This window comes from Psittacula echo (genome assembly GCF_963264785.1).
Source record: "Psittacula echo genome assembly, chromosome: 7".
Classification (NCBI taxonomy): domain Eukaryota; kingdom Metazoa; phylum Chordata; class Aves; order Psittaciformes; family Psittacidae; genus Psittacula; species Psittacula echo.
In genome coordinates, this window is record NC_137740.1 from 16,749,699 (window position 1) to 16,766,869 (window position 17,171).

Below are 17,171 nucleotides of genomic sequence, written 5' to 3' on the forward strand. Positions count from 1 at the left end.
ATCAAACCTCTTTGCTGCTGAAGAAGCTCACAGAACAAATTCTTGATGCAGAGAGTTTGAACAAGTGCCTCTGAGCTCACAACCACAACAGTCTCCTACTTCTTCCTAAAATCCCCTACTTATCTCTAAAAGCACCACAAAAATATTGAACTTCCCTACAGAAAGCTAGAGAAACAGAGAGAAGCCAAGAAGCTGATCTGGGAAGGAAGCACCTTGCAGCAGCGAGCACACCACCTTGATCTGAATCAAGACCTCCAGCAGTCAGGAAAGCCTTTTCCCATTCTGTCCATATGCGAACATCCCTGTTTTGGAGGATGCCATTTCCCAAGCACAGCAATTAGGTCTCTGAGTTTTCCAGTCCTTGTTAACCACTCATCAGATTCTCTTTTTCAAGCAGTCATGCAGCACATCACACAGTCCCAACAAGTCCATCTTCCTGGTGCACCAAACTGCTACTCCATTTTTCCTACCACCACACCATGGATGTCATTACAGCAATCCACACCGACATACCCTTCTGAATTATAGCAGAGTTTATTTTGATGTTTTGTACAGCCAGCATTGGTCTCCAGGAGTAAGTTATGATCTTACATAAGTGAGTCCCCCCAAACCCACCCTTAAGGAATGTTTAACGTTAAGCATTTCTAATTTAGAGGGAAGTTATTTATACGGCAAGATGCAGTCTGAAGAATGGAAATCAATTTTAATTTGTGAATAAAACTCCTTGGAAGTTCTCAGGGTTTACTTGCATCTAATTGGATTCATGAACAAGCACAGAGGTCGCATCTTTCAGGACTGCACTGAGAATACATTCATCTGAGGGACGACTATTTTCTGAAAACGGACAGGCCTCTGTTTCCTTTTTTTGCCTACTTTGTGCCCCAGGATTCTGTTATGCAGGTACCTACTTTACAGTCCAGTACTATCAATGCTTGTAACGGATCTGCCCAAAAGGTACTCATATGCCTGTGCCACATCATTTATTCGGTTGCTCTCAGCACCACCTCAAACATCATTTCTCACTGCATATTTTGTTTCTTTAACACAGCCAAGAGGAACAGACCTTGATATTGCCTTTAAGCAATAAACAACACAAGAAACAAATAAATACTTTTAAACCCTTTCAAATGGGAATGACATACATAGTCTATTCCAGTGCAGAACTTGGTTATCTACCAAGTAAAAACCACTTCAAGGATAGCTTGTCAGGAGTAGAACAGGATCCTCACTCCTCTGCTTCCACCACTCTCTTCACATGACTCGAGTAACGGCAGGGGGAAGGCAGGGGGGGAACGAGCAACAGCCTAAGACGAATTCCTCTCTCTTTCATCTCAGAGAATTGCCAGTGTCTGCTATAAAGCAATTCACATTCTCTTGCACAAATAAAGCAAGAAGAGGTTGCATAAACATTTTCTTCTCCCTCACTGAAAAGCATGCCCAACTCTGAGATAGTTCAGACAGCTCTGGGAAACACCAACGAGTCACGAGCCAGCCAGACCTTTCAAACTCAGAGGAGAGTGGTGGCACCAGGAAGTCCCTCCATACTGCAGCCCTCAGCTTCACAGCCACCCTGACCTGCGTATACCAACACACAGAGGGGTTTGTACATGGTTTTTCGAAAACCAGTGCAAGTGAAAAGTCCAAGCACTGAACCTGATCCAAAATCCCTATCAGAGGGTTGGTGAGAGGTCTGCTCGTCCTGACTGAAAACAGGCAGGTGAATACTTGAGTACTGGGGGATTTTATTTCATTCAAGAAAAGTTCAGCCAAAGTGAAAAGCCTTATAAAGCCATTTAAGATGAAAACAAGGTCTGGATTCAGAAACTGATTGCTCCTTACTCATTGTTTTGAAACATTTCACAACAGTGATTACAAAGTGTAAGAATGCTTTTAGAAGTTATTATTGATGTGAAAGGATGACAAGCTCACCATTGTGTTGTGGCTTCTTTTCCTAAAGGGGACTGCAAATTTTGGCAAAAGGAAACTAGTAGAGAAAACGCTTTATGTTTTCTACAGAGAACAAAACTGTTGCTAAAGCTGTGGAAACTGACATGGAAAATGACCCAACGTCGCACGGTACTCCACAAGAGCATCTCAAAATGCTTTACAATACAGCAAAAGAAGTACACTTACATGAATGTTATATACCTGTCCGAGGTACATTTTCTGATGCCACATAACGGGGGGGTTTCTCTTTAAGAAATTATGACCCAGTTAGAATAAAACAAACCCTTTCTTTTAACTGTTCTTTTCAATGTGTTCTATATATACAACCCTTAAAATACACTTAAAAATAGCTGCACACATTTTGTATCATTATACTAGAGAAGGACAGTCCTGACAGACCATGCCTCTCAGGATGTTAAAAATTGTAAATAAAACCCAACCAGACGTGCTCTCCTCCAGTACCCACGCTGGCCCAAAGGAGGGGAGGGGAGGGAAGGAACAAGCAGTTTTAAAATGGGAGTCTTTCACAAAACACGCTACTTACAAATCTCAGGTTAATTTCTTCACGCAGTTTTGTGTCAAATCCTTTCTTAAATACATAAGGTCACGCACTGCCATCTTAGCAATGAAATCTGTTGCAAAATGCATGTGTGAGCTTCCCACTAAACCAACTGCAACCCTGAGGATTTTTCTGGCCTGGTAGAAAGAGGAAATGAAACACAATTCCTGAAGTATGGCTGGTCCTCCATTTCAAAACTCCACGTGATCCCCTCGATGGTTCTTGGACACACACCCACACTTTTTTGGTTTTCCTTTAATACACGTTTCCCTCTAACCAACATGCAGATTTCTCCTCCCAATCATCCACATCTCGATGTCCCAACAAAACAATCCACGTCATCCATCCAGAGGTTTTCCCAGGTAGACCAAAGTCACTTCTGTGTTACCATACACAGCAGACACTGCTGGATACAAACAAACTTTTGGCAGTCCTCTGAAGGCCACTCCCAAGAACTCATAGCCCCTCTCAAACGCTAGTGTTTTGTCTTCCATGTCCAGGATAACTCGGATCCTTTCACCTATCTGGAAACAGAGATAGAAGGGGAGGGATTAAAACATAGAGTCAGCATATTCAAGTAGAGACACAAAAGTAAAGCATAGGCCACATATAACACAACAGGTAATTTTAAAGCAAGGCCTTCCTGTTTCTCATGACTGCATTATTTTTAGGACAAGAATTTCTCCATTTTGCTCAAATGCCCTAGGATCCCAAGTACCTCTGCTGCCTTTTTCCAGCAGGCAGCCTGTATGTAGGCACCAACCTACATGGTAATAGATGTAACCCTTCTAGTATGAACCTTGTGAGAGCACCCAGAGCGAATATACTACATGTCATGTGCTTTAGAATGCTCTAGAGGTTTGGAAACTTTGCAATGGCCGCCAAGTTACTTGAACTCTGGATTTAACTGTTGCTATAGCCAAGCAATTCCTCCATGAAGAGCAATTTTAAAGACAATGAACTTGGTTTACATAGGTAAGTGACACATACAAAACATATCAGAATACACTGCTATGCAGGTGCTTGTCACCTTGCCAAGGCAGCAGAAAATATATACATACACACAAGTGAAACCAACACTGAACACAGCAAGAGGCTCAGATCGGGGCATGCACAACGGTCCCTGCATTTATCTAGCACACTATTTTAGGCATAAACAGAAGTCCCAGACACCAGCAGCAAGCACAGCAGGACACCACACAAATTTTTGTTCCTCACCAGCCAGCCCCAATGCTGGGGATTTCTTCCAGCCAACACATTTTTCTTCTAACCAACACTAACAAACTCTTTTGAGTATGTTTTCTGTGAACAGATCGCTGCACATGTCTTAATAACAAAAACTCCAAAGGATCACCAATTTTGAGAGAAAGCAGTGACTGTGTTCACTCTTGAGTTCCCACACAAGTTGGGGACTCTTGGCTTCAAAACCTTTCCTCACCCTGTTGTTGCAGAAAGACCTAGACAAGTACAGCAGAAAGCAAGCACAAAAGGGCAAGTCTGCAAAGTGCCTACCCAGTTTGCATGCTAGGGAACATGCAAGCGTAAAGAGATCTAAATCTCTTTCATTACATTAATTTTATATATTATTCCCCAAACAGCAGGTATAACCTTCAGACAGAATAAGTGCTTGACAATGAACTCTTACATGAAATTTAGAAACATCAGATACAATTTACTCCACAGATCTTTACCCAAATTGAAACATTAGGCAATACTCATGCAAAGCCACAGCATTATGAGATACAAATTACAATACATGCAGCGTAAGTTGGTAATGTGAGGAAATTCAGCAGTCAAAATGTAGTTGTCAGCAGCCAGAAGAACAAAGACAACGCTTCTACAAGGACAGAAAGGTGGAATGGCACTTGCTATGTAACAACCTGAAATTATCTGAACATCACATCCCAGCATTCTAGCCAAGCGATGTCACCTACGGGAATGCTGCCAGCGAGCAAACAAGCAACACTCAAGTCAGCACTGCTGCAGGTTTTTGCAGGAAGACTCTTACCTAAGCACTACCCTCTGCTCACACTGCCATACAACAAAGGGATAAAATACCACAGACGTTCACCCTGCTGTGGGGCAACTCATTACTTCAGAAGACTACAACAGCCTTACCAGCTTTTATTTCAAAAAGCAACATGGTGACTAAGTAGACACCCACAGTACATGCCTCGCACTCAGTACTTGAGATAGAAGTGCAGAAGCGGACGATCAGGTGCACTGAACACCATACACAGGTGTAGTCTGAGGAAGCAGTAAAGGAAAGGAGAAAGGCCTTGCAAGGCAGAATCATTTGCCCTTCTATAGGAAAGGTGAAGAAACCCTCAAGTGGGCATTTGGAACCAATTCAACAGACAGACAGGACATGCAAGGGAGGAGGTTCCTGGCCAGCCACAGTGAGACATGGTAGAGTTTCAAGCCCATGCCAAGCCGTGCTCACCTGGTATTTGGGCGCGTTATTGCACTGCGGGAAACTGCCGTTCACCTCTCCATTATGCAGCAAGTTATTGTCCACCAGGTTCCAGCCCCAACTCTGGTCATCGCTACCCAGCAGGGCCACATAACCCTGGCACTGCATGGCCGCCCGCTTCGTGGCAATGCCGATGACGGCCACGGTGCCCAGCGGGCCTTCCCACCACACCTCCCAGGCGTGGCGGCCCTCACTGAAGCCGATCTTGGTTCGCGCCCCATCCGTGCTCTGGGCGATGGGGTTCCGGTGCAGTGTGAAGCCGTTCTTCTTGATGTAGACGTTCCGCGAGCAGTCGTTGGTGCTGAAGGCGTGGTGGAAGGCACGGACCTAGGAGAGAACAAGAAGGAAGGCAGCAAGGGAGATAAAATCCCGTCATGTGTTTCAGGGGCCCCGCTTGGTTTCCAATGACGGGTGGGCCAGGCAGCAAGGGCGGCGTCCCCGTGGGGCTGGAGGGGTGTTCCGGAGAGGCCGGCCTCACCTTGCCCTTGTAGGTGGGCACGTTGCAGAGGATGTCGGTGCGCAGGGCCTCCTCCGCCAGGCAGCGGGCCGCCAAGCTGCGCCACACCTCGCTGTTCTCGTCGCCGTGCAGGACGCGGTGCCACAGCTTACAGACCAGCGCGCAACTCCTCAGCTCCCGCAGCTCCAGGTACGAGAACACCAGCTCCAGCACACGCCCCGGCAACCGCCAGCCCGGCCCTCCCGCCGCTGCCGCCGCCCCTCCGCTGCCGCCGCCGCCGCCGGGGCCCGCCGCCATCGCCACCGTGCCCGTTCCCGAGCTCGCCGCGGGCGGCGAGCCGGGACGCGGGGGCCGCGCTGCCCCTCCCCTGGCCGGTGACAGCGGTGGCGGCGGGCCCCGGCCCGGGGGCGCTCCCCGCCCAAGGCCCTCACAGCGAGGGGGCGCGCGCTCCCGGCGCCGCCATCACCGCCGCGGGCACCCCGCCCCGCCCCGCCCGCTGCGCATGCGCAGGCCGCGAGCGGCCGGCGGAGCGGAGGTGAGGCGGTGCGGGGGGCGCTGGGGGGTCTGGCGGGGCGGGGCGGGCTCGGCTTCACAGCCCCCCGCGGCCGCCGGGGTCTGGTGTGGGGCCGAGGCCTGGAGGGCACGGACGCGGGGACCTTCCCAGCTTGGAACAGCCGCCAGAGCTGGGTCCGCTCCCCTGAGGAGCTGGCGCCCCGGCGCGGCGGGGTTGTCTTCCTGGATCCCGCGGTTCGGGCCTCCCGGTGTGAGGGGTTGCGGGGACGGTGCGAGGAGAAAGAAGTTACCTCGGTTCTTGGCGTGCTAGAGAGCGGCCGGTGGGAGTGAGCGGCCGGTGCGAGTGTGTGGTCCGAGTTGCTGGTAGGGTGTCCGGCGCTTTCTGTAGTTTATTTAATAGGTGCGACTGAAGTTTTCCTGGTGGAGTGGGTGAACTCTAGCTACGGTTTAGATTGACAAAAAACACAGGCAAAAAGCATGGTAAAAATAAGTAAATAAATCTTTTATTGCCTAGCAGTGCAATAAAACCGCTGATACCGAGGCAGTGCTGTGGTCGCCAAAGCTGCTGCAGGGACAGCCATAGCTGTCCCACAAACCTATCTTGGTATTAGCTCTCCTTTTCCCCCATTCCAAAGCTTGTTTTGCTTTTGTATTCTTTGGGATTTTTCCCCCACTTACATTTCTGCTGATTCGGTCCCCTGAACGGCCCTGTCACATGGGCTGCTGTTGGTAGTTGTCCCCAGGAAAGCACCCTGCATGGTAAACTCAATGAGTGCGCTTTGAGACCCAGTTGAATGTGTTGCAAACCTGGTCACTACCTGCCTCAAACTGGTAATGTTTTTTTAAAAAGATGACATTGTTGAGCTGTTTATGCTTTGGTGTTTATCAGTCACAAGAAAATTACCTTCACTTTGGGAACACAAAGTACACGATTTAAAATATATTAATGTAAATGCATTTTATTACAGTTTAAATTTATTTAAGTTTAAATTACAGTTTAAAACTGTAATTAAGGCTGTTACTTTATCCCACTCGCACCAGTACGGATTTCTTTCTCCAGGTATTGTGAGGCTGCTTTACAAACCGATGTTAGGTACCAACTACCCAGCACCTCCACAGCCGGGTGAAAGACAAATGTCTGCTTGTACTCTCACCCAGGCTGGAGCAATGTGACTCCTCTGCAGACTGACTACCCGTTTTTGGTCTTCCCCATGTTCCTTTCCGGTACCTCCCATTAGGAACCGTGCCACCTGTTTTGTTGGGTGTGCTATGTCCCTATGTGCTGAGGAAGCAGCTTTCACCTAGGCAGACACGTCAGAGCAGATCTACTCCCTGTACTGCACAAGTACATGTGCTAGCACCAGTGCCATTCCAAGCTGGTATTGCTGATGTTGGTGCTGTTTAAGCAACACTTTGGTAGTGATCATAGAGATGCCTGTTTTAATTGGACACTAGAGTTTCAAGTAGTTTACATTATAGCCCATGGGATGATCTTGTTACTTTGATAAACCTTCTCCTGTAATGAGGCCAACACCATCTGAATTCATTTTTTTTTGTATGTTTGTTGTTTCAGAGGTGTCCCTGAAACATGGCAGTCAAATGGATTGGTGGACATTCATCTTCTATATTGTGCTTGAACGTAAACTCGGAAGGTTTGGTGGCTTCAGGCGCAGAGAGAGGCGAGCTCACGCTCTGGGATGGGGGAGGCACTCCGGCAGGACAGCTCCAGCTCCCGGAGGCAGATGACGTGACCTCCGTGGTGTTCTCTCCCTGCTGTCCCACCAGGCTGTACACTTCCCATGGGGAAGCTATCAGTTTGCTGGATGTCCGATCTCTCAAAGAGCCCATTGAATGCTTCCATGTGAATGAGGAGGAGATCAACTGCCTCTCAGTGAACGAGACTGACAGTTTCTTGGCTGCAGCAGATGACTCAGGGGCAATAAAAGTTATGGACTTGGAAAAAAAAAAAGTCACCCGGTCCTTGAGACACTCAAACATCTGTTCCTCTGTTGCCTTTCGACCTCAGAGGCCTCAAAGCCTTGTTTCTTGTGGACTGGACATGCAGGTGATTTGCATACAAGTAGATGGTTATTAGAGAAGCAAAACGGTAACTATTCACCTGTGCAGTGAGGCAACAACAGACTTTTACCCAGAGTGACAGTGTGCAGCCTGCAGTCACCAGAAAGCTCCTTAAACATTCTAAAGTAGGCTTGGTGGAGAAACTAAGCGTTGAGATAGTTTGTGCCATTTTCTACTCAGGAGTTCCTCTCTCTGTTTTTATCTTCTGTAATATTTACAATCTAAAAGTGAGCAGGGGGTGGGGAAATCAGAATGTGGTCCAAAGCATGCTCATGCCACATTAGCTCCCTCTTGAACTGACCAAAATCAGAAGCTGTCCCTAGCGATCAGTTATGGCTGCAGATGAAATGCAGATATCATTAGGAAAAGGCAAAATGCTTGAAGCATACAGGAAGCTAGCAAGAGCACGGGTAGATAAATATCTTTCCAAGTGGTATGTATCATGTCAGGACAAGTTATTTTTATAACTTATATTTTGTTCTGATTAACCTCTTGGAAGCATTAAATATTCTTTACCTTGTATGCATCTCTGTCCTCATTAAGAGGAAATTTGTCCTTTGCACACCACTTTGCATGGAGGTTTGTTTTTTTTCCAGGAATTCCATGGAAGCAGGAACAATGCTGTGAGGACAGAAAATACTTAATTTGCAGAAAACTTGTTAGCACTTGATGAATTCATAAAGCTATTGCAGTGCTGTCGGTTATGAAAATGGGATTATTTGCCTTAAGCATTAGGACCCAGCCTCTATGCTTTACTGTGCTACACAGAGTCGTTATGGGAAGTTTTGCCATTCATCAGATCAAAGTAGTTTTAATGTAGTGGCAACAGGAGTCACTAAACCAGAAAAGTGACAGGAACCAACATATTTTGAATGTCTTAAGTGGGATTTGGATTCCAGAAACGCAGAGCCAGTGTGGTAACTCTTTTATGCCCCAAATTTAAAGACTCCTGTACTACTTTCTACTGGAGTTCACTAGTGGAGGAATATTTTTATTAATAACAAATTAAAGTTTTGATGAAAAAAATCAAACAGCACATCAGTAGTTCATTAGACTGACTTGCGCTTTCATATCTGTTGACCTTGAAACTGCTCATAATCAATTCAGATCTTAGAAGAGCATTGAGAGAATTATTTTTAACTGGTGCAGTATAAATCCATAGTCATTGAAATGCTCAGTGAGACACAGGATTCATTTGAAGGCACAGTTGTTGTCCCATGAGGGACTTGGAGGGGGTTGGGATTTTAAAAGCAAGTCTAAAAGCACAACCCCCTCCCCTCTCATCAGGAAAAGAATGCCCTACCTCAATATGGGCATAGCACAAACCAGATCTACTCATTGAATATAAAAAAACAATACCACAAAGATGTCTGTTTAAAAATGAGGGCCTGAACTACTGTTTGCTGTACCATTTGTCAAGCACATTCGTGGAAGTGGTTATTTTAGGACAAGTAGATGGCACAGGCAAAACTAAAATTCAGAATGATAAAGATCTCTCTTAACTGCTAGCGTTTCTGCATCCTTTTAAATAATTGATATGCAGTATGTCATGATTGCTACTGCTGAGATGAATGCAAAAACGTTTAGAACAGCTCTTTCATCCATTCTATGGTCTGAGGCATTGACCCTGCTAAGTAAGGTGGTATGAGGGTTTGGAAAGCATGCTGTCAAGATCAGCCGTATATATCAGATAAAGTTCACCCACTCCTCACAACGCATTTCTCGTCCCTTGCACTCATGCATAGTCTTTGCTCTGCTAAAGCAAGAATCACAGACTGGTTTGGGTTGGAAAGGACCTTAAAGATCCTCCAGTTCCAACCCCCTGCCATGGGCAGGGACACCTTCCACTAGACCAGCTTGCTCCAAGACCTGTCCAACCTGACCCTGAACACTGCCAGGGATTGAGCAGCCACAGCTTCTCTGGGCAACCTGTGCCTGTGTCTCACCACCCTCACAGAGAAGAATTTCTTCCTAATATGAAATCTAAATCTCCTCTCTGTTGGCTCAGAGCCATTCCCGCTTGTCCTGTTACCACATTCCCTTGTCAAAAGTTCGTCCAGATTTCTTGTTAGCCCCTTGAGGCACTGGAAGCTGCTCTAAGACTCTTATCCAGGCTGAACAAGCCCAGCTCTCTCAGCCTGTCTCCACAGGAGATGTGCTCCAGCATGAAGCATGATGGTTTAGTTTTACAGTTAGTGAAAGATCTGATCTTATGTAAAAGGGATAAATTGCTGATTCATACTTTTTTTTTCAAGGTTATGCTGTGGAACCTGCAGAAAGCTCGCCCCTTGTGGACCACAAACCTGCAGGAATGTGAACTACAGGAGAATAGTCCACAGTCAGCTGGCCAGTTCTTCAACCCACCGCTTGCACATTCACTGTCTGTTGCATCTTGCGGCAACCTCTTTGGCTGCGGAGCTCAAGATGGTAAAGTCAGAATATTTAGAGTCACCAGTGTCAAGTTTGAACGTGAGCTGGAGTTTCAAGGTCACAGCTTGGGAGTATCGCAGGTCCTCTTTATGCCAGGAGCATACTGGTTGCTGACTGGAGGAAACGATGGGAAAGTCTTGCTCTGGGATGTCAACAGTGACATTGAAAAGCAGCTGAAAAGTCCAGCAAAATCACTGCAGAGGAGAAAGGCCCATGCACCTGCTTCCACCAGAAAAGATGGAAAGCTCAACAAAGTGGCTTCAAATGAACATACTAGAGTTTTACCAAAGGTAACCATTGAGCACAGAGAGAAGGTGAACTGGATCGCATGTGCAGAGATCAAAGGGTCCAAAAGGGTATTAGTTGCTGATCAGAGTAGTTCTGTATCTGTGTATCCATTGCCAGAACACTAGACGCCGAGATGTTTAAAGAAATTTCAGGGCCAAAAACACTTCTCAGAGTGTTTGAAAGGAGTCCAGTTACATGTGCTGACAGTGAACTGAACAGTGAAACCTGCCGCGTCCTTCAGAAGAGGAAGGGATTTGCTGTGTCCTCATGCAAGTACTCAACGTAACTGGCTTCACACAATGTTTTACAGCAACTGTTGGTATTCACTGCAGCTGTTTTTTACAGGGTTGGCAGTTTTCTTGAATTTAGGTAAAATGGGTTTCAGTATATTTAGGGGTAATATTAGTTCATGACTAAGCTGACATAATTAAGGTTGGAGGAAGAAATTTACACTAATGGGGATGCCCACAATGCTGAATGATGCTGACCAGTAACAAAGATGCCATTGACTGAGCCACTTGCACTTTGAGCTATTGCAATGCTTTACATTGCTCTCCCCTGCTAAACTGTGCCATAGCTGAAGTGAAAATACATTTTTCATTACTGGGTCAGCAGCTGCGTATAAGACTAGAGAAGCATCAACTAATGAGTAATCCATTCAGTTTAACTGTCATGCCAGTTATTTTTTTTTTCACACTGCAGTAAACGAAGGAGCAGGGGAAATGTTAACAATTTTAATGGGTCAGCTGTCTTATGCATTTAGTTGTCTATCCCAGGGAAGAATAACTATTACACTTGTCTTAATAAATGCTTTCTCTCTCACTGCTCTCTTGTGCTTATACTCACTGTAATATTGCCAGACTTACACTCAATTGTGTCAAGATGTGTGTTGTATGCCCCATCACGGGGGGAACATGAAGGGCCAAAGGCATGGCACCCCCTTACCCAAATACTTCCACTGTCTTCCCAAAGCTTTAGAAACACGAGCAGAACTTGGTGTGCTAGAAATACCTCTCGATTTGCAAGATGTGGGTGGGGAGAATGTACTAAGTAGGAACATGTCAGCTTTTCACAGGTTCAGTTCATGCTGGATTTCCCATGGAATGGGCAAATAACTAAAAAAAAGTTGTGCTTTTTTCTTCCTTGGGCTGTCCTTAACCTTTCTCAAAATGGAATGCCTGGTACTGGCTAAAGACCTGCTTCACTGCTGTGGGGTTTGGACTGTCTTGTTTCACCAGATGTACTGTTGCCAGATGCACATTATCTATCTGCTTTTTTTCTTTTTCTGGATGCAGAAATTTCCAGCTCTTTTTTTGCTCCTGAAAATCATTACCCACTTGTGCTGGCTGTCCTTCCTGTATGGAAGAGCTTCCAACCATCTTGGTTTTGCTGAAAGCAAAAAACCCTGCAACCAAACACAACTCACTCTCATCCAAATCTGATTTTACCATCATAGTGTTCAAAAAACAACAAGCAAAAAGGGCAATCTGTTTGTGCAGACTTTAACAGCAGGAGAATTTGGCCCAAGACATGAACTGTGGGTGAGTGCTACAGCAAAATGAAGCCAAAACACAGCAAAAAAGCAAAATAGTATAGGTAGTCCTCATTTCAGAATTCATTTATGTATGAAGACAGACAGGACCAGTGGGTCAGAGGAAGTGGTCCGGATGCTTAGTTCAATATGTGATATGTTTGTGAGCATGTGTCTGTGCATCTATGACCTATATTTGGATATACAGTCTATAAAAAGCCTTGGTACAAACAACCTCCTGCAGGAGTCAGATCCTCTGTCCTTGTTGTTGCTGCCTGCTTCAGGAGAAAGAATCAAGCCCACTCCAGCTTTTATTTCTTCTCTTCGCGCTTTTCAGGAAGATGCCTAAAGCCAGCATTTCCCTGCGCTCCCTGAACGAGACGTTAAACAGGTCATTAAAGGGTTGTGCTGGCACTGTGCTGAGGGACAGGAAGGGACAAAGGGCAGGGGAGAGGAGAAAGGACTATGTGTTAGAACAACAAACCTGTGCTTCCTTTGCCATTTTGATGGGTGATTGGATGTAAATATACATTGCGTGTATATGGGAAGGGGAGTAGTTCATGGGCAATCTTGTGTTTCTCCTTTAGTCGCTGGGGAGGAGGGGTGAACACCGTTTTGGCCAGCCTGCAAACTGCTAGTCCTGGCTCTTCACTGTGGGATTTGCGTAATTGCTCCATCAGCAAAAGCCTGTAGCTGCATGAAGTGTTGCTGGGTGATTATGAGTAACGGGAAATTCAGGTTCACACTCTAATACTGTTGTAAATGGGAGGTTTGGGATGAACTTCTGAATTCAGGACAGTTTCTCGGAGTCTGGAGGGTTCAAAGACAGGAAGTACTGGTTAACATTAACATCCCCCTTCCCCTGAGAACAGACCTTTCTTAGAAGTTTTAAGAAGGGAGATCAATGTGGCTGAGGAATTGGGACATAGGTGACATGGATTCACCCTCCGTTTTCAAAGCCTGTACTTGGAAGAGGAAGACTTTACCGACAGGTTCATTGGCTTCATGTATAATACTCCGGCCTCAGCTGTCCCTACTGGCACCAGTCCATGTGTTCAGCTGCAGTGCGACAGCACAGTCGCTTGTAGATGGTGTCTCTAACCAGATGGGCAACAATTGCAGGATCAAATATAAGCCATGAGCCCAGCTCTTCAGGAAAAAGAGTTGGAAAGAGTCTAAAATTTTCCAGTCTTCCCTCTTGGTGGATTTTCACATAGGGATTTTCATATACTCCCTTTAACATAATCCTGTGCACTTGGTATCAAGCAAGAAATTTTTAAATCAGCTTAGGTGCCACACATACAACTCTGGTTTACCCATAGTAAAAATGGTCGTTGTCTATTGAGAGCATCACAGCTGATGGAATGCAGTACTTCTGCTTATGAAATTAGCGACCAGTCAAGATACTAACATTGTTCACCAACGGCTTTTACAACTCCAATTAACCACAAAAAAACCCAACCCAAACATAGAGACCTGACCGGAGAGAGAAACAGAAACACGGGAAACACTCCGTGTTAAAAAGTGAAAACTAAGTCTGTGGGGAAACTGATTGCAGAAGCGTGGATCTAACTGGTACTGTGAAGTGAGTGTAATGGTAACTTCACTTACATTAAAGGGAAAAGTGTTTAGAGGTCATGACTGAAATGAAAGCAGGAGGTTCAATCAATTCTTCATTTCCTTCAGAACTTGGATCCAAGAAGCAGCAGCACCGATTCCATCAGAATTTAAAAAAAGCTGTAGCAGATTAGTTATGGAGATCGGTCCTACTGTGGTGTGACTGAACAGAAACTTTTAGAACCAAAATTAGCAAATGATGAAATGTCTGCTTACAGATGCTTAAAACCACACAAGTGTAATTTACAAATAGGCAATACACCTGGTATCAGAAAGTGCTGGAAAGACAGAACTGGTCAAATTCTAAAGCACTGGACTAAAGGTGTATTATTTAGGAATAACAGTGTTATTCCTAAAACTGCTGCTACTGGAGTTTCTTAACCATCGTCTCATATTATCTTATTAGACTGCTGCTCTCTCCTTGCACAGCTATAGCTATGAAGTGGAGCTGAAACTTATTCGCAGTGAATACTGACCCACCTCACCTCAGCTTATTCACTTGCTCTCTCTGCGTTGCCAGACTTGATCCCATGATTATCCTATGAGCTCTTCCAGTTCTTCTGAACTACCTGCATTTCTACAACACACAAGCTCCATTTCCCAATTAAAGTTCTATTTTAGTCCTAAAATTCCCTTGGCCAACATGCACACATAAATACATGTAAATGGGTGAAACCCCCACCCAAAAGTTAGTCCAGGAATGCATCAGGACAGACAATAATTCGTTGAAATCCAGCACCCTGTCAGAAATGTGCCCAGTTCCAAAATACTTGTTGTGACCCAGCAGGAGACTGGAGGCTCTGAGCAATAAACATCTTGCTGAAGCAAGAGAAGTTTTTCCAAAGTAAGATAAAGATGTCAGCAGCTTTCCCAAGACTGTCAAAGAAGTCTCCTAGCCTCAGGAAACAACCAGAAAGTGTTAGACAAGATCTGTACAAGCTGCCACTCAGACAATGGATTAAGGTCAGGGAGACTTAGGAAAATATGCCCCTGTTGATGCGTCTTTATTTTCTCCTCATTCAGGTCAACTGCAGGCAGAATCTAAAGCAGAACAGAAAGGCAGGTAGACGGGAGAGCTACTGATAGTGCAGCAATGGGGTTCTTGGTCTTCCTCTTAAAACAACAGGCTAAAAAATAACTGTGGAGTGTGCATGAAAGAAGGGAAAACTGTTTTATATAATCTGCTGCTCATGCTATCTAAAGTTAGCTTCTATTTGTTATTTTTTAATGTCATCACCTGAAAGCTACTGTGTATTTTGTCCTTACAAAAAGGTTCAGCCAAAGATAAAGGAAACAGGACCACAACAAACAAAGTAAAGACCTTAATATGGTATTTAACACAGGTAATCACAATTCAGAATCCAATTCTGAAAATATTAGCATGATACAATAATAATAGTAACAGAAGCAGTGCAGTAAACTGGGGATGAAGAGAGAGATGCTAAAGAAAACAAATGTAGGGCCTTGACCATACTAAAATGTAGCCAATGACACAGTTTTGGTTTAACTGATACAGCCTGAAGTTCTGCCAGTAAAATGCAAAGAAAAATAACGGAAGTCTAGAAGAAATAGCTGACGCTCTGCTAGTACTTGTCAAGTACGTAGTACTGAGGTGTTTGTTCAGTTTTTAGGAAGGAACTTTGAATGATTCATATGTTGATAGCTTTGAGATCCTCAGGATTCTCCAGAACACACCTCAATGTAAGTCACCTCAGAGCCTAACATAAAGAAAATGGTCTTCACAAAAACCAGCTCGGGAAGGACAGAAGCCCAACACACCCTACTCAGTGAGTAAAGAGCAGCAAATCCCAGCTATGAAGCAGTTTTCTTATTGCTGGTTTACTAAGGTGGTCTTACTACATTTATTGTGGAAGGACAGTCGTACAAAATAGCAAACCAGAGCAGGATGAGCTGACAGGAGAAGAGAAATACTGCAGGTGGCTTGTTTATTATTGGTGTCATTTTTAATCTGAGGACAAATGAGAAGCTCTGCTCAATGTCAAATGGAAATGGTTCAAAAGATCCTGACACCACAAGTAGAAGCATAAATCACCTCAAAATGTAATTAGAGAAAAAACCGTGCACAACTAATGTCAATGCAAATGGTTGAGATGTGCAGACATATCTACATACAAATCTTGCATCTGCATTTACAAATTATAAGACCTCTGAACCAGGGAAGGGCAAAAAAACCCTTGGGCTGTGTCAAAACCCCCTTAATTTCTAGTGGTGCATGTTCTCATATAGCTTGAGAGAAGCCTCAGAATGGCATCTGGATCTGTTCACAGTGCAACATAGCTGTCACCCACCATCACGTCAGAAAGCACCATCCGTTGATGCCCAAGTACCTATGAAACACGCTTGTTTTCCATCCCTCAGAGTAGAAACCAAGCTGCAAACCTTGGAGACTCTCTTCACAGACCTGGACTCAAGCTTGCAAACGCTGGCTCAGAAGTTTGATCTGCAGGCCGAGATGATGGAGAAGGAGCTGAGCCAGGATGCCCTGTGGATACCAGAGGGGAGGTGAGCACTGAGAGGGTCAGGTTGGTCCTGGTCCTGCACATGCAGGTGGTGCTGGTGTGGCTCCAACACGGGGCTGTACAGCCTGCATTGATGTATTACCTTTCAAGGCCCTGGGGAGACCTTAGAGCAGCTTCCAGTGCCTGAAGGGGCTGACAAGAAATCTGAAGAGGGGCTTTTTACAAGGACTTCTGACAGCGACAGCACAAGGGGGAATGGCTTTAAACTGTGATTCTATGGTTCTTTTCTGGTTGGAATTGCTATTTACTGCAGAATTGTGTAATCTGGGGGAAAATTGAGGTTCTTTTGATAGCTGTTTGTTTAAAAACCAAAACTAACAATACAGTCTGTGAAATATTTATGTGGTTTAAAACCCATGCCACTTCCAGGATAGTGGGGACATCAAGCCCGCCTAACTTTTCGTAACTTTGTCCCACAGTAAGTGCAGGAAAAAAAACCAAACCACCTCATTAACACTAATTACTTTCTCTGAGGCGAGAAGAAGTAAGGTCAGAAGACTCCCATTTTTAGCTATTTAGTCTTTCCATCTCCTGCTTCTGGAGCAGCTCTTGCTTTCCGCACACGGGGAAAGCCGGCTCTCGTCTGGCTGCCCTCCAGCGAGACCCGCGGGTAACACTTTATGGCCGAAATGCCTGTTCAAACAACAGATCCGCAACCGCGCGGCTCCACACAGACCCGCAGTGCGCCGCAGGGCTGGGTGGGCAGAGGGCTGCTTACACCCCGGTGCAGGCCTGCC

At 45.3% G+C, this 17,171-nt stretch overlaps 2 protein-coding genes across 4 annotated transcripts; one reads left to right on the forward strand and one right to left on the reverse strand.

Annotated features, from left to right (window-relative positions):
• Positions 1–208: 208 nt before the first annotated feature.
• On the reverse strand, positions 209–5,824 carry FBXO45 (F-box protein 45). The gene is made up of 3 exons (XM_080624166.1): positions 5,458–5,824; positions 4,950–5,306; positions 209–3,030 (listed from the first exon to the last, which is right to left on the reverse strand). Exons 1-3 carry the CDS (start codon positions 5,731–5,733, stop codon positions 2,845–2,847), a joined length of 819 nt encoding a protein of 272 aa, XP_080480292.1. The 5' UTR covers positions 5,734–5,824; the 3' UTR covers positions 209–2,844.
• Positions 5,825–5,889: 65 nt separating this feature from the next.
• Positions 5,890–11,572, forward strand: WDR53 (WD repeat domain 53). Of its 3 annotated transcripts, none has more exons than XM_080624165.1 (3): positions 5,890–5,971; positions 7,523–8,056; positions 10,284–10,411. In XM_080624165.1, exon 2 carries the CDS (start codon positions 7,538–7,540, stop codon positions 8,042–8,044), a length of 507 nt encoding a protein of 168 aa, XP_080480291.1. In that variant the 5' UTR covers positions 5,890–5,971; positions 7,523–7,537; the 3' UTR covers positions 8,045–8,056; positions 10,284–10,411. The 3 variants fall into 3 exon arrangements, with proteins under 3 accessions (XP_080480291.1, XP_080480289.1, XP_080480290.1); XM_080624163.1 differs by having other exon boundaries at positions 5,900–5,971; positions 7,523–8,014; positions 10,284–11,572; XM_080624164.1 differs by lacking the exon at positions 5,890–5,971 and adding an exon at positions 6,067–6,312 and having other exon boundaries at positions 7,523–8,014; positions 10,284–11,572.
• Positions 11,573–17,171: the final 5,599 nt, after the last annotated feature.

Bases quoted from the DNA above. Each gene is read 5' to 3' on its own strand.
- FBXO45 (XM_080624166.1), bottom strand. From the start codon at position 5,733: ATGGCGGCGGGCCCCGGCGGCGGCGGCGGCAGCGGAGGGGCGGCGGCA. The intron at 5,307-5,457 runs GTGAGGCCGGCC...GTTCTCTCCTAG, and splicing joins TGCCCACCTACAAGGGCAAG to GTCCGTGCCTTCCACCACGC. The intron at 3,031-4,949 runs GTGAGCACGGCT...CTCTGTTTCCAG, and splicing joins ATAACGCGCCCAAATACCAG to ATAGGTGAAAGGATCCGAGT.
- WDR53 (XM_080624163.1), top strand. From the start codon at position 7,538: ATGGCAGTCAAATGGATTGGTGGACATTCATCTTCTATATTGTGCTTG. The intron at 8,015-10,283 runs GTGATTTGCATA...TTTTTTTTCAAG, and splicing joins CTTGTGGACTGGACATGCAG to GTTATGCTGTGGAACCTGCA.